This window comes from Balaenoptera ricei, chromosome 10 (genome assembly GCF_028023285.1).
Source record: "Balaenoptera ricei isolate mBalRic1 chromosome 10, mBalRic1.hap2, whole genome shotgun sequence".
NCBI lineage: Eukaryota > Metazoa > Chordata > Mammalia > Artiodactyla > Balaenopteridae > Balaenoptera > Balaenoptera ricei.
This window is the reverse complement of record NC_082648.1, coordinates 88,312,046-88,337,960: the sequence shown is the minus strand read 5'-3', so window position 1 is coordinate 88,337,960 and position 25,915 is coordinate 88,312,046. Positions and strand designations below refer to the sequence as shown.

Sequence of the window (25,915 nt, the reverse complement as noted above, 5' to 3'; positions counted from 1 at the left end):
GCTTCTTATCCAGTCTGTGCCTCCGTTTTGTCATCTGTAAAATGGGGATGACAACGGAACCTACTTCTTAGGGGTTGCTGCGAGGTTCAGATGTTCCCATATATGGGAAGTAGCACTCAATAAATGTGCTCACTTAAATCAATGCATGGTGGATGGGAAGTTCTATGGCATTTGCTATGCTTTTACTGCTGCGTTATTGGCTAGAAGTCGTATCTAGACCCAGGGGTTTCAGGAGCCCTTTCCTGAAAGGGTGAGGTAAGGGAGGGAGGGCGATGTTACACATAACAGGGGAGATTTCAGGAAATAATGGCCCATTCGTATCACATTGCTATAGCAACCTGCCAAGGTAGATGTCTTTAGATGCCTTTAAACTAGCATGCTTATCAGTATCATAGACTGGTGTCAAAAATGAAATACAGTGTTTCTAACACCATGGGAAATGTCTTATGCTATAACATCAAGCAGAAAAGCATGACACATGATTTACAATCTACGCACAGGAGAATCTCAACTCTGTAAAAACCAAATATGACAAGAAAAAAAAAAAAGGAGAAGGAAAGCTGCACAGCTCTTCAGAATAATTGCTTTTGGATCTTTTCTTAGCAGAATCATTAAGAGTGATATACTCCCCTGCTCCCCGTGTCCCACCCCGGCCCCCCATACAGTACTTTCAAATGCTCCACAGTGATTGTACAATCATTTCAGAATTGCGAGGCAGTAAGAGGCTCCCTTACCCTGACAGTCTGGCCAGAAGTAGCCCTTGCAGCACTTGGGGAGCTGTATCACCAGGGTGCACTGCTGCTTGCAGCCTTCCAGGTTCCTCCTGAAGGGCAAGTCGTACAGACACTTCCGCTTCTCACCCTAAAGGAAGAGATTGAACCATCCCTCCACCTTCCATCCCCTTGGGCTCTTGGGCTCCAGTCCGCCCCCAGTGGAGGATCCCGGGTACTGTCCAAGTAGAAAATGGGACTCAATGGTCATGAGTCCTGTACAGGGAATTCTCTTCTTAGGGGTGTAGAGAGACAAATGAATGGGGGAGGGGGAAGAGGTGGAGTCCACGGAGAGAAGATTTCTCCCCATCTTAACCCTTAGAGCTATTTGCAAAAGGTGTGGTTGCCTGAGAAGGGAGTGGGGAAGAGGTGGCTTTCTATCAGGAGGGGGGTCTGTGGCCAGGCCCCAGGATCATCAGTAGAGAGGGTATGGGCTTACAGTTCATTCTGTAGGGGTGTTTCTGTTAGAGGGGTTACTGGTAGAGTAGAAAGAGCTTGGCTTTGGAGTAAGCACTAAAACTAATACTTAATGAGCACTTGCTATGTGCCAGGCTCTGTACCCACATTTAAAAACTTACTTTTCCTAATAAGCACACATAGAACTGTTATTAGCTCCATTTTGCAGAGGCAAAAACATATAAAATGACTTGCCAAAGATTACCCATGAGAATTTGACCCCGTAACTGTGGACCCCAAATTTCATTGGCTTAACCACTACTCTTACATTGCATGCTAGGCTCTAATCCCAGCTTTGCTCCTTACTAGCTGTGTGGCCTTGGGCTGATTGCTTATCCTCTCTGAGACTCATTTGTCGTAAGTGGAGGTAATATATTTTTCTATGAGTATTTTAATGGGGAATAGGGATAATGTCAAAATAAAGGGGACAGCACAGAGCCGGGGACATGAACAGCAACCAACAAAATACAACTATTATTTTTATAATTATAATTATCTTTGCAACCCCTTCTAGGTCTGTAATCCCCTGCCCTTAAAAGACGGATTGTTGAAAGAAAGACATAAACTAATTACACACAGTTATAACACACTTGCAGATGCACACACACTCATAGCTACCAGGAGACTGGGGTCTGATAGAGAAACAAACCTATCATTCTCCAAACGTTTTATCACTGTGTTCATAATTACCTTTGGCTTAGTCCACCTGGGGCAGCTGGGAGTATGAACACAGCTCCCACAATTCCCCTAGTACGCAAGAAAAGAAACACTTAAAAATCCAGAATATTGGGAAACACAAGGAATGCCCCAGGTTAATGCCTTGATTATGTGATTAAGAACTTAATTAATCTTAAGATTCTGGCTATGATCAAGAATATAAAAGCAAACACTCTGTAACTTTGCCATAGAGAATTCTGAAGGTCTGTTGTGGACCTCAATTCCTTAGTTTAGTTCTTTGAGGTAAAAATTCCCTGTTAGATGGAGGTGGACCAGGGCAGGGTCACACAGGCACACGGTATAGCAGCAGTGGGAAATGTGGATGCAAGTGTCAGTTCCACTATAAATCAGCTGTGATTGTTTTAGCTAATCAGATTCTTTGATTCTTAGTGTTCTGATCTATAAAACAGGGATAATAATTCTTGCTGCTATTTGATTTTCAGGGGATTGGTGAGGAAAAATGATTAACTGAAAAAAATGTCTGTATATATACTTTGAAAGTGAAGAAATTAACAACTGGTTTTTCAGCTCCTACTTTGGCTGACTGTTATCCTAGTAATTTGGGGTATTTATTGAATGCCTACAAGTTGCCCGGTACAGAAATCAACTGGTGACAGACTTTGCCATGTAAGTCACTTCACCTCTTTGAGACTCAATTTACAGGTTTGCATAATAGAGTAGATGATAACTGCTTCTATTATTGGATAGGGGTAAGATGAGCATTGAGCCAAACAGCAGGCTCAAAGGTCAATAAATGGCCCTGGATGGATGAATGTGTGTGAAGTGTACACATGCCTCAAACAGTGCAGGACCCGGGACAGAAGTTCAATCAGTGTTAATGAATGAGCAAATGAATGGAGGTATGGTGGCATGTATCAGATCGAACCATATGAAACTGCCACTTTTGTAGTCATACCCTGTCAAGTACGGCATTTCGCATGGTTTATCCTGGCAGAGGCTCAAAAAATGCTTGTAGAATGGTTAAGTGAATGACTGAATGGGTGGGTGGGTTTGAAAATGACTGGTAGAACAGTGGCACACAGTTGGTTCCCAACAGCTGTTTCCTTCATGGCAAGGGGATGAATGGATGGGTGTGTGGGTGGCTAAATGAGAACAGGCAAGGCTTGTACAGGACTAAGGAGACGTTGTTGATTCTGAATCTGAAGAGCACTGTCATGCGGTGCTCTGATCCCTTGGGTCCTGTGTTCACCGGGGACCAGCCCTCTGTGGCTTCACAGCAGGGTCCAACAGCCCAGGAGGGCTGTTCCTTGGCCCAAGATTCCCTTACTACAGTAGTGTTTTTAGGACTGACCGAGACATCGAAAGTGGTAAAAGTGTCACAGCGGCCCCCCAGGGTGGGGTCGATCAGTAGACAGTCAATGCCGTAGGCCACGCCCAGGTCAAAGAAGAGCTCCCGCTGCACAATTCTGCACATTTGGCCGTTCAGGAAGAGCTCGCCCTGTGACAGAGGGAGAGAGAGCAGGGGAACAGTCAACAATCCTCAGATTTCTCCTGTTCCCAGGCCGTGGAATGTGGCCAGCACCTGCTAGAGTCAGAAAGAACTGATATGTATCGATGGCCAACATCTTTATCTCAGACACGCAGTACGTATGACATCCAAGTACTGTCCTTCATGCTTTACCTGTGTGAATTCTTTCAATCCTCACAACATCCCTAGGACGTGGCTACTCTTGCTGGTATTCCCATTCACGGAGGAGGAAACTGAGGCAGTGAGTGGTTAGATAACTCGCCAAGGTGACGCAGTCAGTACGTGGTGGTGCAGGCATTCACGCCAGGCTGGCAGCCTCAGGCCACACTCCTGGCCACTCGGCAACACTGCCTCTACCAAAGTAGAAACGCTGGCAGTGGGGGTAACAGGGTGGAGTAGGGAGGGCCTGGCCGTGGCTCAGGATAAACCTGGTTGACGTGGCCACCTCGCGTGCAGTTACCCAGTTTTCTTATTTAGTGCCAGCACCTAGCAAAGCTACCGGTACAACTTCCTTTCCAAAATATACACCGATGGGCTTTACCCGTTTAACGATAATAACTTTTTCACGTGTACTAGGCATTGTCTAAATTGTGCTCTAGATACATGACTTTGTTTAATGCTTGCAACAGTCCTCAGGCTTTCTTTTCTAAGGTCCACCCAGCTAGTAAATTGATGGATATATTTCCCCCCCCCCAGGAAGCAAATGCTTTTAGAAAGTTCCATGAAAAGAAAAAGATAAATCTCTCTCTAGTGTTTGATGGGATGTACACTGTGTAACTCAGTGGAAAGAACACTGGAAAACTGCAGTTGAATCCCCCCACTTCTACTTACATACTGTGTGAACAAGTCCCTGGACTTTGCTGAGGTTTAATTGTTTTTACCAGGTAAATAGGATTAATGATTCCATTGCATAGGGTTGTTATAAAGTTCCGACTAAATAGTACTCTGGGGACTTCCCTGGTGGTCCAGTGGTAAAGAATCCGCCTTCCAATTCAGGGCACACGGATTCCATCCCTGGTCAGGGAACTAAGATTCCACATGCTGTGGAGCAACTAAGCCCGTGTGCCACAACTACTGAGCTCGCTCGCCTCAACTAGAGAGCCTGCGTGCTGCAAACTACAGAGCCCATGCGCTCTGGAACCCACGCACCACAACTAGAGAAGAGAAAACCCTCATGCCACAACTAGAGAGAAGCCTGTGCACCACAACGAAGAGCCCATGCACCGCAACGAAAGATCCCGTGTGCTGCAACTAAGACCCGATGCAGCCAAAAACAAACAAACAAAAAAGTACTCTGAGTACAAAGTGCCTGAAAGTTCTATTAGCACTCAGGATGAGCAGTGAACATTTTTCTTCTTCTTCTTTGATAAATGTCCAGTTTGGTCTATGGAGACAGTATATTTGATCTCAAGAGAGTACGTACATTAGGATAACTTTCCAGAAGTTGGGATGTAAAGATGCTAACATTCTTCATATTCGGTAACAAATTCAATGCAATTCCAATCCAATCACCAAAGGGATTCTGGCTTGTCAGAAGATGTAAACAGAATGTTATCTGGGACTTCTCAGAAGGCTCCTTGAAGGTAATCAACTCAGCTTGGAGCTGCATCCCTTTTTCCCTTTCTCCTTTCTACTGCCTGGAAAGTGGACATGATGGCTGGAGCTCCAACAGTTATGTTGGACCTTGAGGTGACTGTGAGGCTGGAAACATGTGCTGCAGAGCAGGAAGACAGAAGGAGCTCCCCCAGGGAGCCATCATACTAGCTCTGGATTGGCTACTTCCAGATTTTATTTTTTTTTATAGGAGAGAGAAACCCTTACATATTTAAGCCACTGTCATTTTCCATTAAATAAAAGATATAGGATGTAGCTACTATTATCCCATCAGACCCATTCATCACATGGAATTACAGGAAGGTAATATTGTTAAGGAACTAGCCAAGGAAGGTGAAAATTGCAAATTTTCTCTTTGTTGGCCTATCTAGGTAGATGTAACCCAGAGCTGGCTCTGACATGCTTTGAGACGGCTGGAGGGGAGGCTGCAGTAGGGCTGGGAAGGAAGGAAAAGGAATGACAGTGTACTTTCTTGCTTCAGGGAAGTGTCTCACACTGGAAAATAAATCTTCCCAAAAAATCAACCAAAAGCTGCTCTCTGCAAGTGTAAAGGGAGGCTCCCTGACACCTGGTGAGGGCTTGGGCTGGCCAGGACTTATCAGATTTTTCGTATTCACTTACTCAGGGGAGATAGCCCTGAAGGCAATGAGAGAAAAAGAGTGTGCTGTCAATGTGGGAAAAAATGAACAACTCCTGGAAGGGGCAGTGGTTGGGGAATGCATTCCCAACTTCCACTGGGTGACAATACTCACGATGTCACTGCCAGCTCCGCACTTCACACTCAGCTCGGAACCTTGCAGGGTCTTCCAGGTAGCAGACCTGGGGAGATCCACTGCCAAAACCTGTAGGAGTGATGGTGACACATTAACACCCCAAATCTGGGCTGAAGAAGGGCCCCAAGGAGCTTTGCCAACAAACCAAATTCAGACACAATTTTTCTAAGAGTTCTAATAATTCCAGCTTTAAAATGACAGTAGATATAATCAAAAGGAAGAATAAGCATGGGCTCTCTAGGAAGCTGGACATTTTTTTCTGTAGGGAAAGTCTCCTCCAGCTGGTTTCAATCAGCCTTCCATCCCCATCTATGCTCGGGAGTCCATGGCAGATGCTGTGTTGGTGTATGGAGCCCGTGGCAGGATCAGAGTTAGGGAGATGGCATAGGGCGCTGTGATGGGTTGAAGTGTGTCCCCTCAAAAGTTTTACTGAAGTCTTGGTCCCCATTACCTCAAAATGTGACCTTGCTTGGAAATAAGATCATTGCAGATGTAATTAGTTGAGATGAGGTCACACCAGAGTAGAGTGGACCCTTAACCCAATATGACTGGTGCCTTTTTAAGAAGAGAGGAGAGTGCCATGTGAAGACACAGAAACACACAGGGAGAAGATGGAGAGCCATGTGATAACAGGGCCAGAGGCTGGAGGGGTGCAGCTACACGCCAGGGTTGCCAAGGATGTCTGGCAGCCACCAGAAGCTAAGAGAGAGGCAGGGAGCAGACCCTCCCCCAGAGCCTTCAGCAGGAACAGCCTTGTCAACACCGTGATTTCAGACCTCCGGCCTCCAGAGCTCTGAGAGGATACGTTTCTGTTGTTTCAAGCCACCCAGTTTGCGGTAATTGGTGATGGCAGCCCTAGGAAACTAATACAGGTCCTACGAATTAACCAGAGGGAGGGCATTTGGCCTTCTTGGATTAGATGTCTCATCCCTGGAGGGAAACAGGGTCCTGGTTGAGGACCCAAAGAGACGGGGTTTTAGCAAGAGCTGCCATGTTCCCACAAGATCCTGCCTCCCTGATCACAGAGGATTGGTTCAGGAGCCAACAGCTGGTCACAGCTGGATGAATCAGACCTTTGCCTAGAAACTCTGGAATTGGGAGAGATAAGAGTCATTCTGGGAGAAACTTGGGGACTGTCGTCAACGGCCACTTTGCCATGTGAACTAGGGAAGGGAGGAGGCTGGTCTGCAGTACAAGAGGGGAAGGATGCTCTTGGGTATTGGTTAAAGTTGGGACAAAAACAGTGGCCAGTGGGAGAAACAGAATGAGATGTGCTACACTGCAGGGGTCAATTCACCACAGGCAGTCAGAGGAGGACACAGCGGGGCAGGAGATGCTCAGGCCACCTTCACACCGTTGGGGGGGCGGGGGGGGAGATGCACAGACAATTCCTGGATTTGATCACCCCAGGGGCACCCCTGCCACTCCCGTCTGTGTGAAAACAAAATACCTTGGAATCTCGGATCACGTGGAACTTCAAATACTCCTTCAGCTTGTCCTTGTTGTCTTGGTTGAACAGGAAATCCTGTTGTTCAGGTGGCAGGGCTTGGAGGGCTTGGTCGCTGGGCCAGAAGAGAGTGACCGGGGTGTGGATAGGGTCAGTGATGACACTCAGCAAGCCCGAGTCCTGAAACGCAGGGAGCTGGTCACACGCGCAGCAAAGCCCAGCCAAGAGGCACAGGCTGTCCTTGAGGACCAGAGCCAGCCAGCCCGGGGTCCCCTCCGTGCCCGCCCTGGGGCTTTTGGGGACTCTGGCTGGTTCCTAAAACTAGAGGCCCATCAGACTCCAGTCATTCTGACCTTCATTTTCTTAGAAAGTAAAACAGAAAGTCAAATTCTGGGCTTTTGTTAATAGGGAAACACTTTAGCAAGTATCTCTCCTTCTCTCTCTCTTTTTTTGCTACTACTCTCGTCCAAATATTTTAATTTCTGGAAGACCCACTTAGCACTTTTCTCATATTTCATTAAAAAAAAAGTGAAACCTATACAATATTGAGATACTCCTGTATATTTAGAAGATTTCTAGATCACACAGACTCAAAAAAAGAACTTGCCAGATGAATGGGTAAGAATCATTTTGAGAACCTTCTATAGCAGGGGTGCATCATATATTTTTTTTCTTGTAATTTTCCCAACAACACTATGAAGTAGGCTTTATTATTCCCTTTTTCTGAGCCCCAGAGAAGCTTGCTACCTTGCAATAAAAGCCTGTGTTCAAGCAGACCTGATGTCCAGGTATGGGGGGTAGTATAAGGTTTAGGGGCTGGGTGGGTGGGCAAAGATACTGGTCTGTAACACCCCTGGAGATTCTCATTAAGAACACCTTCAAATCTCCATTTCTAAAAAGCTCCCCAGAGAACCCAAGCCCCAGGCCATTTGGGAAATCACTGGTCTACACCAGGTTTGTAGACTGCGCTGTGGGAGCGCCAGGGTTCTTAGAGCCCTCCTGGGACTGCTGGGGTGAGGTGGCGGAGAGGGGTCTTGGAGAACCCCGCCCCTTCCTGATTCTCCTCTGAAATCTTTGAACAAGAAGTTTCTCTACTCAATTCGTGAAAGTCATCTCTGAAGTCAGAAAAATGTGGTTTGAAATGTAATTTCTGCCCGTCTCATCAGCATGGATTTCCCATCTCTGTGTCTCAGCTTCCCCATCTTGGTAACAGGGGTGATAATTCCAGATGTGGAAACTGGCACATCCTAACTCCTTTCCCTTGCTCCAGCCTCAAATACCTCAATTTCTAACTCAGCCAGGGAACAAGCCATACAACATTTGGGGAATGGAGTGGCAGAGAATGACTTTGTTTTTCAGAAAAGTAGGACTTTCCCAAAGATCCCACAACAGCTGGCTAGTGCCGCAAACAAAAACCACACAGCAAACAAAAAACCCTCCAAACACCAAACCTCTTTAGGTAGGTTATATCCCCTGAGGTAACTTCCCTGCTAGGTTTTTACCTGTATCAAGTTGCTAAATTTGATGTAGCCATGGTTTATTGCCACTGTTGTAAGATTTTGCTGCAAAGATAATAAGAATGGGAATGAAACTTTTCTGCCTACAGTTCACAAAGCACTTTAACAAAAGCTCAACTGAATAAAACGAGGGGAAGAGAGCGTGGCAGGTACTGTAGGTTGGCTCGTCAGCACCCACCCCGGCTCCACTGTACCCATGCCTTCCCTGCTTTACAGAGGCTGGATGGCCAAACACTGCCTTTTCCCAGACTGCCTTGCAGCTAGAGTCCCATATGTGATATGGGATCCCCCAGGCGGAGGTGCTTGGGCAAGACTTAGAGGTGAAAAGAAACAACATGAGGTGGTGGCGGCTGCTAGCAGGAATGTCAGATCTTCTGACGAGCACAGGGCGGAGGCATCTGGTATCCAGACTCTCGTGTCCTAGTGATGAGGCTGGAGACAGGTGGCACGGGTGTAGCTGGTACAGGACAGCCCTACGGTGAAGTCAGGTGTCCCCCCTTTGTAGGTGTCCCTGGGCTGCTTTGTTCCCAGCTGTGTAGCATCTGAATTAGGCTCTGTGGCTTTCTAAGAGATTTGGTGATATACTTAATACCTTTAGAAACTCTTTTTTATTTAAGTGAGATATAGTGGATTCTGCTGTCTGCAATGAAGAACCCAATACTAATAAATTTAAAAAAAGTTGAAATTGTCTTTTCTGTCAATTGAGAAGACGTTTTACTCCTGGTTCAGTTTTAGTGGTATCTGTCTCTCTATCTACCTACCTACCTATCACCTATCTATCTATCTATCTATCATCTATCAATCATCTACCATCTATCTATCATCTGTCTCTCTCACATATCATCATCATCCATCTATGTAATTTCTCCATCTTCCAAATCTATACAAGACCACCTACCCTTGTGGACACTAAAGGAAAACTTATAAAATCCATTCAATTATTTAAAATAGACTTTTGCCTATTTACTTCTTACTAAGAATGGTATTTATGAGGTTTTTAATAGTAGCTTGAGATTGAAGCAGCAAAATTAAAACGCCTTGAAACAATGCCTCAACATCAGAATTGAGATAATAAACGATGAGTATTGTGAGTCATTCCACGCTGAGAGCCTGACAATGAGTTCACCCACCAGAATCCTTCCAGAGGCATCTTTAGGGGTGATAAGCAAGTTGTGGGGAGCTAGCAATTTGTCTATGATGTGAATGATTCCGTTGGTACTGATGATATCACTGGATATGATCTTAGCTTTATTATTTATCAACACTGTGTCCTGAAATCAATCAAAAAAGAAAAAAAAAAGGGAATGAGCACAAAGAGAAATAGACACAAAATCACTTTTTTTCAAAATGTTTCATGAACTTGTTAAATCATCGTGAAAGTGAATACTTACGTAGAGCCGTGGGAAAAATCTGAAGATACAAATCACTTGAGCACATTTTTTATTATGATTATAAAAAAAAAAACTGAGACAAGAATGTAATATTCACCTGGAGAATTTAATAGCAAATAATCAACCAAAACAGTCATTTCACTGTGATTCTCAAATATGAAATAAAAAGCAGATCAAAATTGGCTTCTCTTTCACATGTGTTCTCTACACCACCAGCCCCCCTTCTGACCCCACTACACACTTTTTTCCCTTTGTAATTGATTCCACAGCCACCATTTGTTTCTCTTTGTGGGGAGGGAAGGCATCAGCATGGTCAAATGCTTTGAACAAAAGCTTTCATCCCTCTCCAGCTTCTGACCAGTGCTGCCAAAAGCGGTTCTCTTGACCACCTGAAGCTGCCTTGCCTCTGAGTTTCAATTCCAGCTCTAATATTTACTTGCTGTGTGACCTTGGACAAGTTGCTTAACCTCTCTAAGCTCAGTTTCCTAATTTGTAAATTGGGGAAAATAGTATTTTCATGATGGGAAATCCCCTACATGATGGGATTATTTTGAGGATTAAATCAGTTAGTACACACAAGATACTTAGGATAGTACCCGGCATATAGCAATCACTCCACATGTGTTAGTTGTTATCGTTATTATTCCTCTTACTACTCTAAGGAAGAGGAAAGAGAGAGGGCCCAAGGAAAACGGGCACCTTCCAGAGGTGGCCTCTCTTACCTGAGAGACGGAGATGACAATTGACTCCCCTTGGAGGGAAGTAGCATTTGGGGTCAATTTCAGGTTTTCCAGAAGCAGCTGGTGGCAGGCGATCACATGATACCGAAGAACCTGGGGCATCAGGCCCTGTTTGTCCCAGTCCTTAATCTGCAATAGATCAGAGGGTTCCAGCCAGAGTCAGAAGGCTTCTGCTCCAACTTTCCCTTTTGCTGTCCTCTCCTCCAGACTCTCCCCCATACCTCTGTCCCCACCCAGACCCCGGGAAGTCGGCAGTCGGGGTTGGCTTGTAGTCAGGGTTACGGTAGAGATTATTCAGGCAAGAGGGAGAAGGCAGCCCTAGTTCCTTTCCTGCTTCCATTGTAGAATCTCAGAGTAAAAGGGAACTTGGAGTTCCTCTGGTCTAGCATTTCACAACACATGTGCCAAGGACCCCAAGTCCCGTGAGACGCTACTTGAAAAAAAAGTGCTCTTGTGAAAAAATGCCAGGTAATACCACATAGTACAGCCCCCTGTTGCAGAGATGCCTGGGCCAGATTTACACCGTTAGTATGGAGAAGCCCACCATGCTTCATCGTTCGTAAATCAAACTACAAACAATATTAACCATAAAGTCAGTGTGATAATAAAGCCCACGAGGTTATCATCGTTTCATGATAACTCTTTGGATGCTTAAAAAAAATCAAATGTCAAATTTTTTTCAAAAACTATTTCTGTGTCCCTGCTTCACTGGTGTCCAAAATATATGCATAGAGAAGCAGTGTGGGTGGTGGTTGGGAACGCAGGTTCTAGAGTCATGTCTGAGTCCTTGCTCCACATTTTGCTAGTCGTGTGATCTGGGGAAAGTTACTTCTCTCAACGTCCTCGACTGTTAAACGGGGATGATAATAGCATTCAGCTTACTGTGTTGTCATGAAGACTGTCATGAGTCAATCTATGCCAGGTACTAGAAACAGTGTCTGGCACAATCAATAAATGTTTGCTACATTATTATATATTAATGGGTAATCCAGCATGAAGAGTCCAAGTGAATGTTAAACAGTAAAGGCTCTGGTAAGTCCTGCAAGAAAAGAACCTATTTATATCCCATTAATATAGCATTTCTTTTCATTCATTTTTTTTTCAGGGGGTGGTGGTCTCTGGGAGGTTTGAATTATTTAAGAATTGTTGGTCTTTTCTAACCTCCTACACTATTCAGGAATGTCCTTTAGAAAGTCTCTGGCCAGTGGTTACCCCAAATCCACTTGAATGCTTCTCCTGAGAGGGGTCCCTACACTGAGAGGTGGCCCCTTCCATTACTGGTCAGCTCCAGCCAATCCTAGATCTACTGTCCAGAAATGTCTTCAGTGTTGTCTCCAGGGTGATGCCCAGAGACTGTGTTCCAATCTCAAACCTCTTTCACCTGTTTCTAGCTTCATGCTTACCTGGGGCTCCTCGTCAAAGGCTGCAGATAAAGGTGCCAGAACAGTGAAGGGGCCAGGACCAACCAGGTCTCGTACAGAATGCTCCTGTAGGAAGGAAGGTGGGGGCCACGTGCCATGTACTTAACATAAGTACAGGCAGGGGCTCAAACAACTAGCAGAGAGTACATGATGGCAGAGGGGAGAGAAAACTGGATAGGGAGACCCGTGTTTTATTTAGTCTTAGATTCAGAGTCACTTAGATTCTTAGACGTTGAAATAATGTTTATTTTTATCTGGGTATAAAAGTAACATATGCTGACTGTATTAAAGATTTGAAAATACAGTATAAAGAAGAAAATAACTACCCATAATCCCACAACCTAGAAGGATCTCTGTTATTTCCAGATAATTTTTTCCAGTGTCTTTTCCACATACTAAATGTTTTCTATGTTTGGGATAACAATACAAATATAAGCAATAAGATGATTTACTTAACTGTTCTAATTGTCTTCTTGCCAATGCTAAGATCCTATGGTTACTTATATTTTCTTCTAGGTTTTATGATTTCATTCTTCTAGATTTTTATCCTTTATTCTTCAATATATCTGGAATGTATTCTGATGTAAGAGGTGCAGAAAGGTCTAACTTAATACTTTCACCGGGAGAGTTAGCCAATTGCCCCAGTAATGCTTCTTGTCTCCACAGGTATGATGGCAGTTTTTTTTTATAAACTACATTCTCACGTGTGCAGTGGGCTAGTGCAACATTTATTCCACTCTTTTATGCTGCCCACCTGGGGCTTGAGAAGTTCACAAATGACCAACACAGAGCCTATTCCAGAAATGCAGTTTCCTGGATTTATTCTACTCTCACTTACTCTGGAGGTTACAGATTTATCCCATATCTGGCTTGAGACCCAACTCTTCTAGTTAGACAGACACACACATTCTTACCAGCAACTGGAAGTAATACTGGGATGTTTTGGGGTTCTTGGGAAGCTCCTGGAAACAAAGACAAGCAAGGTTCACTTAACATCTGTGAATTATATACCAGAATGTCATTGGAGGACAAATTCTCTAAGATTGAGAGTATCTACCATCATTTCAACTGGAAATCTGCCTCATCTATAGGTTCACAACTGATGTTCAGAACGACTCATTTTTAAAAGTTCAATATTAAAAGACTCAGTTATAGGTTTATGGCAGATTTAGTTTCTTTATCAACAAGAATATTTGATCAGCCAGAATGCTCTAGTCCCTCTTTAAACCAAATAACAGGATGTTCACGTTGTAGTAGGTAGAACTTTACAAGTATCACAAGGCTTCACCCTCTCCGCCCGAGGGTGTTCGCACACACACTCCAACAGCAATCCACATCACGGCGATGCCTTTGAGGTACTGTGTGCTCTGTGCCCACTACCCACATTATCTCATTGAAATCTTATAACAACCTGCTGGGGCTGGTACCATTGTTATTTTCTTTTACACGTTAGAAAACGGATACACAAAGAGGTGAAATAATCTGCCCAAAGTCACATTACTAACTGGCAGAGCTGAATTCAAACCCAGGTGTTTCTGACTTTAGAACTGTTGATCTGAATCACTGAATTCCCACTGGGAGATAAAATTTCTTTTCATTGTCCATTTATATGAAAATAGTCTTTCGTATTTTATAGTTTTATATGTAACAAAACTCTCGCACCCTCCTTAGCTCCCTGGATTCTTCGCACGGGGAGGAAGGTGGAGTTTACTTTATGGAAACATGCCTCACGTTACCTGATGGATGTTGCCGCGGCAGGTAAACCCATCCCCAATGTAGTTAGGTTTGCAAGTACAAGTCCTTTCGTCTTCTCCGGTGTGATTGCAGATAGCAAATTCACTACAGCCGCCATTTTTCTGGTAGAATTTCCAAGGAGTGGGGGATAGGAATCAGACCAGTTAGTTTGCCAGCTCTGCCAATGTTCACGCAGCGATTCTGTATTGAAATTTACTTTTTGTCTCACTCTCTAACTGACCGGCTTGCATTATTTGCCCTTTTCCTGAACTTGCCTTCCAACTCGTTACAGTTATAAGGGCCATCCTACTCCCCCAGCCTTACATAGGCATACCTTCTTTTACTGCACTTCATAGGTAATGCGGTTTTTACAAATTGGAGGTTTGTGGCGACGTCAGATGATGGTTAGCAATTTTTAGCAATGAAATATTTTTAAATTAAGGTACGTACATTGTTTATTTATTATTTAAACTCCTAATGTCTTTTGTTTTTAACTGAAGTATAGTTGGTTTACATACATTGGTCTTTTAGACATAATGTTATTGCACACTTAATAGACTTCAGTATAGTGTAAATATAACTTTTATATGTATTGGGAAACCAAACATTTTTGTCACTTGCTTTATTGCGATATTCATTTTATTTTGGTGGTCTGGAACCGAACCCACACTATCTCTGAGGTATGCCCATATCTCAAGATGGCAGCCCAGCCCAGCAGATCTCCAGTCCTGAAAAGATCAGCCCAGAGTTGCCAAATGGGAAATTTCTCAGCACCTGGGGGTTAACTAGAAAGGCATCAAGCATGTTGGATACTTCTCAGCTTTAGGCTGAACTCTAATCCATCATAGCAAAGGGAAAAGTCATCGGCTGGAAGGCAGTCAGTATGAAACAGACAGACCAGTATGGGGGACAGTAGGGACCTCGACTGGAGAGGAAGGGCTTTAATTACGGGCTGTCTGTGCTGTACTCATGCCCACAGCAGGAGGCTCTCAGGTGGGCAGTGACATGAACGAGGAAGGAAGGTGTATGAACCGGGCCCCTGCGGGGGATCAGTGCCTCGCGGGAGGAACAAGCACCACGCACCACGAGAAGTGGTCAAGGGTGCGGGCTCCGAGTCAGACAGACGTGGGCTCGAGTTCTGGCTGTGCCGGGTGCTCGCTCTGTGAGCTGGGGCAGAGACCTTTGTCCCTCCTGCTCTGCGGTGGGTTGAATCGTGGCCCCCTGCAAAGCTATGTCCACGCCCTAAGCCCTGGTATCTGTGAATGCGACCTTGTTTAGAAAAGGAGTCTTTGCAGATGCAGTGAAGGATCTCGAGAGGAGATCATCCTAGATTAACCAGGGGGTCTTAAGACCACAAGCGTCCTCACTAGAAGAGGAGACACAGACACAGAGGGGAAGCCACGTGAAGACGGAGGCAGAGACTGGAGTTTCTCCAACACTGCAACTGGGACACGAGGGAGAAATGGCCCAGAAGCAGCTCTGACGGGGCCCACCTCAATGCCCCGCCCCTAGATGCGGAGAAGGGGGCACCGCAGGCCAGACCTCGGGGGAGGGGGGCCGTACTCACGGTTAAGCAGACGTTGATGAGTGTGCAGACCTTCCCATCTCCCGTGTATTTCGACAAACAGTTACAGGCGGCCTGTCCGGGAGGAAGGGGAAATGGGTCATTTCACAGAGAGGTTCTGCCGGCTGTCGGCTCTGGTCATCATCCAGTTTCTGACGTACGCAATTTCCTGCTCATTCACAACGTGACACGGACTGAGGGAGGCACAGCCTGGGTCCCCGAGCCTCCAGCTTCCCCGCCTGAGTCTTCTCACCCCTCGGCCTCTCCCCTCCTTTGTGCTGGAGCCCTCACATTTCCCCACGTCCCCAAACCTGCTCCCGCGGAAGGCACCGCAAGGGGCACAGTGCTGGGGAACACGTGGCTGACAGAGGCCTTAACACCGTTATCTTCTGCTGTGGCACATGCATTTCACAGCCTCAAGCCAAAGAAAAATGGTAAGATTCTGGGCATCAGAAAGCTGACAGAAAGGAGAGCATTGCTGGAGACCTTCTAGGTGCTTCTGGAACCACGTGGTGTTTGCACATGCCACTTCTTCCCACTCTAGGGAAGGCCCTTCTCCCTGTGTACCCTTTGTCCCCTGCCCCTCTCCCCTTTTCTCCTGCTTCCCAAAGAATGGCCTCCTGGGGAATTCTTCCAGAATCTCCTCTAATGTATTTATTTCATGCTGCTGCTCCCTAGAGGTCTGTCCTCAGCCCCTCTCCCTCAGGCCTGGGTCTAACTACCCAGGAATTTGCTCCTAGGAAAATGTAGGCCCCTGCGGAGGCAGAGCTCACCTGGTTGGGTCCTGTTTGCGTGCACTCTGCGTGCTCGTGACAGCCACCGTGGTTCTCCAAGCACGGGTTGATCTCTTTAAAACAAAAAGCAACACCTGGCATGAGAGTCAAGCCTCATTTTTTAAGTAAAGCTGTCTTGAGGGACCAGCCAGGATGGCTAACTGACCGAGGGGAGCAAGTGTCAAGGCGTGATTCCGTTTTCTGACAACGCTGAGGCAGAAGTAACCCAACAGGGAGGGAACCAGCTGTGGTTTCTCAAAATCGGCTCCGCAGGGGTGGGACTGTGCCAGCAGAGGCATGTCTGCGGGCTTGACTCTGTCCCTCTATTGACTGAATATGAGTGTTTGCAGCCAAGGACTCGAAATAATAAAATTTTGGAGTCCCATTTAACATGCTATGAATGAAGAGATGTAGGAATAAAAAAAAACAAAACACTTGTAACCATCACAGTATAATTGGTTCAGAGAAGAATCATCAGTAGATGCTAAATTTAGGAGGACATTTAGGTGAGGAGCAAGATATGTGCTTGGTGTTAAAGCGTTTCCTAGCCGATTGCTTTTGAGCAGCAAAGGGGAAACAAGTCAATGTACAGTGGAGAAAGCAGACAGCACCTGGACCGAGGGGTCAAAATTAAAGGCAGTTGGAAATCGCGGGTGAGGGATGGTACCTACCTATGCACACGATGCCATCGCCAGTATAGCCTGCCTTGCACACACACACCCGGCTTCCTGGGGTGGTTCTTTTACAGACAGCCCTGCCAGAACAACCTCCATTGCTGATCTCACAGGCGTTGATTGCTATAGAACAGAAAGATGACACAGAGCAGGGCAGGGGGAGGGGGGAAAATTGATGCGTTTTTACTTGAATCTTTGAGAAATGGAAAATACTTCAAAACGGTAGGCATTGGATTAAATATGGATAGCTCAAAAGAATGCAAAGCACCAGATGTCATTGGTGAATTCTACCAAACATTTAATAAATGCCAAAATTTCACATACTCTTCTAAAAACTGAAAGAGGAGGGAAGACTTCTCAATTCATTCTGAGACCAGTATTACTCTGATACCAAAACCAGACAAAGCCATCACTAGAAAAGAAAACGACAGACTGATATCCTTTATGAATATAGATACAAAAAGCTCAAGAAAATACTTGCAAGTCAAATTCAGCAATATATAAATAGGATTATACACCATAACCAAGTGGGATTTATGTAGGAATACAAGATGGTTTAACATCCAAAAATCAATTAATGTAATATAGCACATCAGTAGAATTAAAGACAAAACATGATCATCTCAGAATGAACAAAAGCATTTGTCAAAATTCGATACCATTAATGATAAAAACACTCAACAGACTAGGAATAGAAGGGAACTTCCTTAACCTGATGAAGGACATTTTTCATTGATGAAAAACCCACCACTAAAATCATGCTTAATGATGAAAGACCAAATGCTTTCTCCCATGATCAGGAATAAGACAAGGTCTGCTTTTGCCACTTCTGTTCAATACTGTACTGAAGGTTCTGGCCAGGGCAATTAGGCAAGAAAGAAATAAAAGACATCAGATTGGAAAAGAAGTAAAAGCATTTCTATTTGCAGATGCCATGATCTTGCTATGGAAAATCCTGAAGAATCCACTAAAAACAATCAGAACTAATAAATGATCCTGTGTAGGACACAGGAACAGTAGGCAAAAATCAATTGTATTTCTGTACAGTAGCAATGAGCAAACTGAAAATGAAATGAAGAAAACAATTCCACTTACAATAGCATTAAAAGATGGACTCCATTTAACAAACTATAAAACACTCTGAAAACTACAAACATTGTTGAAAGAAATGAAAGATGACCTAAGTAATGGAAAGACATTCCATGTTCATTGATGGGAAGAATTAATATTGTTAAGAAGGCACTACTCCCCAAATCTGATCTACAGATTCAATGCAATCTCTGTCAAAACCTGGCTGACTTCTTTGCATAAATTGACAAGATTATCCTAAAACTCATTTGTAAATTCAAAGGGCCCAGAATAGTCAAAACAATCTTGAAAAAGAAGGACCAGGTTGGAGGACTCACACTCCCTAATTTCAAAATTTACTACAAAGCTTCAGTAATAAAGACAGTGTGGAACTGGCACAAGGATCTATATGGAATTGAATTAAGAGTCCAGACATAAACCCATACATCTACGGTCAACTGATTTTCCACAAAGATGCCAAGATGTTATTTCAATGGGGGAAAGAATAATTTTTTCAACAAATGATACTGAGACAACTAGATATCCATATGGGAAAGAATGATTTTGGACCTCACAATATATACAAAAATTAATTCAAAGTGGATCAAAGACCTAGATCCATTTGGAGACCCAAGATGTGTGTTTGAGTCTTGGCTTGGCCTTCATTCACCATGTGACTTTGGACAAACCACTCAATAAATAAGAACTTTGGGGTCCACCTATATAGGTTTACTTACAGGTTTGGATAATGTATATGAAAATGTTATAGAAATGTTGGTTGTTATATTGTGTCCTCTGTTTTTGTTATTTTTCCCCAAAGCAGGGGGCAAGAGAAACATTACAGTTATTTGCCTTTCCAGCTGTTTTCACTGGCATGCTGTATACATCCTACTGCAGGGAACATCAGGGACAATCCCCAGGGTCAGGTGGTCTAGAAAGCAAATTGGTGCGGTCATTGCCCAGCTCCACCACAATCTGCACTGAAGCCTGCCTGGACACAGTGCTAAGTGTTTCCATTTTTCTAGCACCAAATACGTGTTGGGCACCATGAGAGTATTAGCTCACATTTATCGAGTGCTCTGTGCCAGGGATGTTCTAAGCACTTCACAGGTATTATTTAATTCAGGTTATCATCCAACAATCCAGGGAGGGAGATTCTCTTATGAGCTACAACTTACAGATGACAGAATGATGCAAAGAGCAGTCAGGCAACTTTCCCAAGGTGACACAAACTATAAGAACATAGATTCGAACCCAGGGTGTCTAACGCCGGGGCTGTTTTTAACAGCTGCCTCATTCTGTTGTTGTACATGGAAGGGTCATTTCATCCCCAAACTACTCTGTGAGGGGAGAGAGTTTTATGTTTACTTTACAAATGAGCTAAGGGGGCCCAGGGTAGTTTAGAGACCCACCCAAGGCCGTGTGGGGATTGGGGGGAAGAACCAGGGCTCAAGCCTCTTTCTATCCCACTCCGGAGGTTCCCCCCCACCCCCGCCCACCGCCACAGGCCACATCCTAGGTCAGCCACATCAGTGGTTTTTAAAGCTCTCCAGATGATTCCAATTGTGGCCAAGGCTTGGAGAAAAGAACAGGGGTGGTTGCCCCACACATTCCAAAACCAACACGCCCTATCCGTGAACAGGTGTCCTGCTCCCCGGGCACGATCGGCTGCCCTGTTACATCCAGTTCACCATCAATGGTTGGTAGCAGCTGCCCATTTAGTCTGCAGGAACACAGATCTCTCAAGAGCTCATGCTATCCTCCTCTCAGCAAATTCCTTCTTGACTTGCCTGTGCAGACCGTTCCGTTCCCTTGGAACCCTGCTGCGCATTTGCACGAGGTGGTGCCGTCTGGATTGAGGAGGCAGCTGCAACAAGAAAGGGCAAGTGGTGTTTGTAGAGAAACGCACAGCACCCCACCACGGGACTCACAATACCCCTTCATCCCCAGCATCCCAGCTCTCACCCCCGTGAGGCACTCTGAGGTCCCGCCTAAGGCTGGGGGGGAGAGTCCATCCCTAGCATGGTCCTGCCACAAGCAGCTAAAACTGGAGTCACTTATCAGGCAAACTACAGAGTGTGTATATGTAGGCACTGGCCCAAGGATAAGGAGGGTAGCTGCCCATCTTTAGAGAGCATCTTATGTGCTTGGAGCTGTGCTTCACACATTATTTTATGTAACCTACACAATATCCAATAGCCCTAACAGGTAGGTATTATCATTATTCCCATTTTACAGATGAGAAAACCAAGGCTTAGAGGCATTAAATAAGTGACTCAAGGTCACACAGTCAGTGGAAATGATAGACGCTGATTTGAACTCAGGTCTAACTCCAGCTACTGGGCTCTTGATTAATTAACCCATTAAACCCCTCTGGGAGTTAGGAGTATGAAGTTCCATTATAAAGAAGGAAGGCTTGGCTGTGAATTGCAAGTAAGGTTTGATGAAATTGAGGCCCACCAGGCTCCCTCTGCTTCTGTGAAAGAGTCCCTGTGGCTTGAATGGGGGTAACAATTGGCACTCTGCCAGCATGTCAGGTAACTCAGGTGGCAGCGTGTTCAAAAGGCTGGATCTGCAAGCTGATGGTGGCCTCATTTTTAGTTTCGTACTTAAATTAATCATAAATCCTCAGAAATGGTCTCAGGAAACTATTTCCCTAAAGATAGGGCCTGGGTGGACACATGCTACTAGGAAAATCCCCCCTTGCATTTTCTCTTTCTGACTGTTCTGATGAACCTAGGGGCAGGACAGGAATAAAGACACAGACGTACAGAATGGACTTGAGGACACGGGGAGGGGGAAGGGTAAGCTGGGACGAAGTGAGAGAGTGGTATGGACATATATACACTACCAAATGTAAAACAGATAGCTAGTGGGAAGCAGCCACATAGCATAGCACAGGGAGATCAGCTCGGTGTTTTGTGACCACCTAGAGGGGTGGGATAGGGAGGGTGGGAGGGAGAGTAAGAGGGAGGGGATATGGGGATATACGTATGCATATAGCTGATTCACTTTGTTATACAGCAGAAACTAACACACCATTGTAAAGCAATTATACTCCAATAAAGATGTTTGAAAAAAAAAACAAAAAAAACCCTTGCATCGCCTCCAAAGGAGGCCAAAGGGGACGTACTTGGCACTGGTGTGGCAGGTCCCATTGCATTCATCTTTTGTGATCTCTGAAAAAGAGAACCAAATGCTGTGTCAGCCCTTCTTTACTAAATCTCACTCAAGAACTTTCTTTTAGTACTTGGTGCTAGGAAAGATGTCCTTCCTCACAAGTAACTGGTATGCATCACGTGAACTATGTAAAACTATGTGACCGTGTAAATCTTTTTTTACCTTGGCTTCTAGGAAGCTCAGAGCCAAATCTGAAGGTCAGATACACCAATGGAGTGTCTCCTGTGTGCCGGTCCCCTTGCTAGGTGGTGAGGATGCACATCCCTCCCCGGGGCTTAATTTTCTATTTTATTTATACCTCTTATGTTCCTTATTCTTCCTAATTTTTCATCATTTTGTTACAGAGTGATATAAATAAGCAAATACCTAATTATAATTAATATGAAGTTGTTGTTGTTATTGTTTTGCATGTGCAGAAATAGTCAGCAGGTAGTCACTACCTATTTGCCAAATTAGTTCCTAAATTTCCTGGAACAGCATTATGTTTTTACCTTGGATGCCCAGCTAACAGATACTTCCTGGCAGGGGAAGATCCAGAAAGAAATTATTAGAGATGAGAAAAAGGACCCATTGGGCTGGTTGCTCAGGCTAAGAGCTTTTGAGAAAGAAATCTCATTAGGCCTGGCCAAGAGAAATCTCATTAGGCCTGGCCTGGTTGGCCTTCTATAGAAGGTCCTGAAACACAGACCTGGCTGCGAAAGTGGTCTGTTTTGTGTCAGAGGGAACATTTACAGGCTCCAGTGGGCTAGAGTAGATGCAGTGCAATTCTGTGCCTTTATGTGTGCTTTTCCTTGAGCCTGGAAATCTCCTTCTCTCCATTCTCTATCTCTGAAATCCCAATCACCTTTTAGGTCCTCCTCTCTGAAATCTGCTCTAAACCTTTGAGCCAACTTCAGTTAATTGGTAGTGACTACAAGGTGTGCTCTTTTGAAAAGGATGTGGTGCCCCTATCTGACCTCAGAGGAAGGAGTGCAATGATCAATGAATGATGTCTGACATGGCTTGGGAGTGGGGAGTTTGCATGCGAACAAAGAACAGTCTAGTCTGGTCTAGAGGCGCTTTACTCTGCACTCTCATATCGCAATTTTCTGAACACGATTGAACATTTATTTCCATTACTAGACTGAAGCCCCTTAAGCAGAGTGTGCAGTGGAGACCAGGCTGGAAAACTGGGTGAGTGCCAATTGGTGAACAGCTTTGTACCACACCTTGCTAAGGTGTGTCTCCTATAGGCAATGAAGTTTCTCCTACTGGAGGCTATGGAGAATCACAGCAGGTTGTCAGGTCCTGGGGAGGGTGGGTAACAGTGCTGCTATAGTCCAAATGTTTATGTCCCCCCTCCCCAACCCATATTTTGAAACCTAATCTGCAATGTGCTGGTACTTGGAGGTTGGGCCTTAGAGAGGTGATTAGGTCATGAGGGTGGAATCCTCACAAACGAAATGAGTGCCCTTATAAAAGAGACCCTGGAGAGCTCTCTTGCCTCTTCTGCCATAACATGAGAAGACGGCCGTATGCAACCCAGAAGGGGGCCATCACTAGAACCCAACCATGCTGGCACCTTGATCCTGAACTTCTAGCCTCCAGAACTATGAGAAATAACTTTCTGTTGTTTATAAGCCACACAATCTACGGTGCTTTGTTACAGTAGCCAGAACAGACTAAGATATCTATGTTTTAGAAAGTTCTGTCTGGCAGCAGTGTGGAGTACGGAATGGAGGGAAATAGGACAGGAGGCAAAGAGATGAATCACAAGGCTGCTGGTGAGAGGAGCAGCAGGAGGACGGGCGTGAAAACTTGTCACAGCCTCCAGACTGTTCCCTGTCCCTTTAAATGTGGTTGGTCCTCCCATACACCATGCTCCTATAAGCATATAAATGACAGTCAAGGGTAAACCCCCAGATCGTCCCTGGCTGCCGCTTATGTCTTGATCTAGGGATTCCCCCAGGCTGTCTTCCTGTTTATGTGACTCTGTTGCTCCCTGCTTCCCTCTCCCAGGCCCTCTGAACCCTGGCTCCACACACCAGCATTTGATATCTGCTCTAGGATGTCTTTTTGGCTCGAGACCACTCACACTTCCGACTTTAGCTTTTCAACAAAATCTGAGTTCTCTTGATTTTAACATCACCTGGAGCTTTGGGCAAAGACAATCCTTCTGACAACCCCACATTCCTGGAGCCCTCATTGGGCTGGCAGGCACCTGTGACTCCTCCCCAGCCCCTGCCCCAGGTGAGGGGGACTCTCTAATACTTGCTTCCAGGGGTATTCTCTCCAACCCAGTGTCAGGAAGATCTTTGTAAAATGCAGATCACATCACATTGCCGCCCTGCTCAAAACCCTTGAATGGCTTCCTGTTGGCTCGGCAGAAGGTCCGCCGTCCTCAGCCTTTCACGAGCTGACTCTTGCCTGCGCCTGTAGCCTGTTCTCATTCCGCTTTCCTCATTGCCTCTACATCCCTCCCATTCTGCAGTCCTTTGGTCCTGTAGATGTGCAGAGCCTTCCCACATCTTTGGGCTGTGCCACGAGCTTCTTTCTGCCTGAAATTCTCTCCCCTCTCATTGCTCTCATGGGGGCACATTAGGAACCATCAGTGCAGTGTGGGGGCCTGGGGAAAACGAGCCTGCTCAGACCCTACTGGGGGGAAAAAAAATTGATACGGTCTCTGGAGGACAACTTGGCAGTAAGCAGCAAACCTTTCCCCCAAACTGCCAACTTCTAATTCACCATCCCAAGGAATTTAACCAAATAAATTAATAAGACAAATGCAAATATATATATATGAATATATATACGAATATATATATGAAAGAGATACTCATTGCAGCATTGTTTCTGATAGCAGAAAATTGATTTTAAGAGGCATGGTACAATCAGATAATGGGATATTGTATAGAAATTAAGAAAAATGATATTTATCTATATTTATTCACATGAAAAGATACTGATTATATATATTGTGAAGTGAAAGAGTAGGTTACAAAACTGTGTGAAGAGTACAGTCCCATACACACATTTATATACCTAGAACAAGGCTGGAAGGCCAATACAAAATACTAATGATAGTTTCTTCCCTGTCTTGGGAGTATGAGTAATTTTTATTTGCTTTTTAATGCTTTTCTTTATTTTACAATCTTTTTGGCTGCAAGTAGGAATTACCTTATCGCCAAAGGAAGAAATAAAGATACCATTTCTATTTTAGAAGGAGAAAAACATGTAGCTGCTGAGAAGTGAGGCTAAGAACAGATCATTAGTACCGAAAGGCTGGCTCTTACCATCGTCACATTTCACTCCTCTCCAGCCCACGTCGCAGTTGCAGGAGCCGTCACCCGCGGGTCCTTGATTGCATCTCCCATGGACACAAGTACACGCTAAGTGGAAAGACACCCACACATTGTCAGACCTCTGACCCGTGTTCAACAATTCACTTTACATTTAATACTAAGGTTCACTTTGGTGCACGTAATTCTACTGCCTGGTTCTAGATGATCGTTGTCGCTAATGGGTTTGGGGGGTGGATTCCCAGGAAGGGCGGGGGCATAGGAGGGGGCTAACAGGTGAATCAGGTCATGCTTCAACAAAGACCACCGTTTGGGCACCGTGTAGCACTGTGGGGCAGTGACCCAAGCAATGTGAGAGTGTTTTGGCTGAGGTTATCTGAGGAATCGAGGTTATCTGAGGAATCACGGTTATACGGGACCCATTTGGGACAGAGCCATGTTTGTTCCCTAAGAGTAGACTTCAGAGAGAAGCCCACTCGGTTCCTATAAAGCCGGTGTGGCACCACCTTCTCTGACAACACAGAAATGCCGATTCCTTTGTTACACAGCAACATTGTGAGCCTCTTTGAGAACTGGATGAAAGTTAAAGGATGCCTTCCTCAGAAAAAAGCATTCAGCCTTGGGGGTGTGCTGGACCCCCTGAGGGTCATCTATGGATCCTAGGTTAGGAAATTCTGCATAAATGCAAGCAGATAATTCTTCCATATAACACAGAAAAAAATCACCGCTATAATGCCAATTATATATTATACGGCCCAATTATACTGATTCAATTATATATTGATTTGGTTTGGCTTGGACTAGCTGTTGAGAAAACAGCAATAGCCAGGTCAAATATGTAGTTTTTAATACAAAGTAGAAAAAATGCTTCGTTTTCCCATCATGGATTAGGAAACCCCTTCTCCCACGTCAGCCCTCTCATAGGTGTGTGTCCCTGGGCACAAGAAAGTCAGGGTGAGAGAATGCAGATGACTCGACTAAAACAGATCATGATTTTTGTGAAAACAACGGAAAGCATGTGGCTGGCAGAGGATGAATCAATAGAGTGACCTTCACATAAAGGACATGATTCAAGAACAAAGCTTTGGAGGGAAGCGGGGTGTGCATTCAAATCTCATCAGGTGTGACCTTGGGGGAAGTCATTCAACCTCTTTGCCTTAAGTCCTCATTTGTAAAACGGGGATACGAATACTCAACTATACATGGTTCCTGTATGGATTAAATGAGATAATGTGCACAGATCTGCTTTTCAAACTATCAAGCAATGTCCAAAACAGAGAGTACCCACAGAGGACCAGTACACGCAGGC

General features: G+C 44.9%; 1 protein-coding gene across 1 annotated transcript in view; it reads right to left on the bottom strand.

Moving 5' to 3' along the window:
* Positions 1-25,915, bottom strand: part of STAB2 (stabilin 2) — a 157,943-nt gene that overhangs the window by 27,000 nt on the left and 105,028 nt on the right. Inside the window, exons 39-55 of the mRNA XM_059936774.1 lie at positions 24,601-24,696; positions 21,282-21,327; positions 19,939-20,015; positions 17,078-17,203; positions 16,407-16,480; positions 15,637-15,708; positions 14,072-14,191; positions 13,250-13,297; positions 12,318-12,401; positions 10,897-11,043; positions 9,914-10,054; positions 8,769-8,828; positions 7,270-7,446; positions 5,799-5,888; positions 3,256-3,402; positions 1,917-1,973; positions 735-861 (exon numbers count right to left, since the gene is read on the bottom strand). Of these exons, the coding sequence (XP_059792757.1) occupies positions 735-861; positions 1,917-1,973; positions 3,256-3,402; positions 5,799-5,888; positions 7,270-7,446; positions 8,769-8,828; positions 9,914-10,054; positions 10,897-11,043; positions 12,318-12,401; positions 13,250-13,297; positions 14,072-14,191; positions 15,637-15,708; positions 16,407-16,480; positions 17,078-17,203; positions 19,939-20,015; positions 21,282-21,327; positions 24,601-24,696 (1,689 nt within the window). The remainder of the gene's footprint in view (positions 1-734; positions 862-1,916; positions 1,974-3,255; positions 3,403-5,798; positions 5,889-7,269; positions 7,447-8,768; positions 8,829-9,913; positions 10,055-10,896; positions 11,044-12,317; positions 12,402-13,249; positions 13,298-14,071; positions 14,192-15,636; positions 15,709-16,406; positions 16,481-17,077; positions 17,204-19,938; positions 20,016-21,281; positions 21,328-24,600; positions 24,697-25,915) is intronic.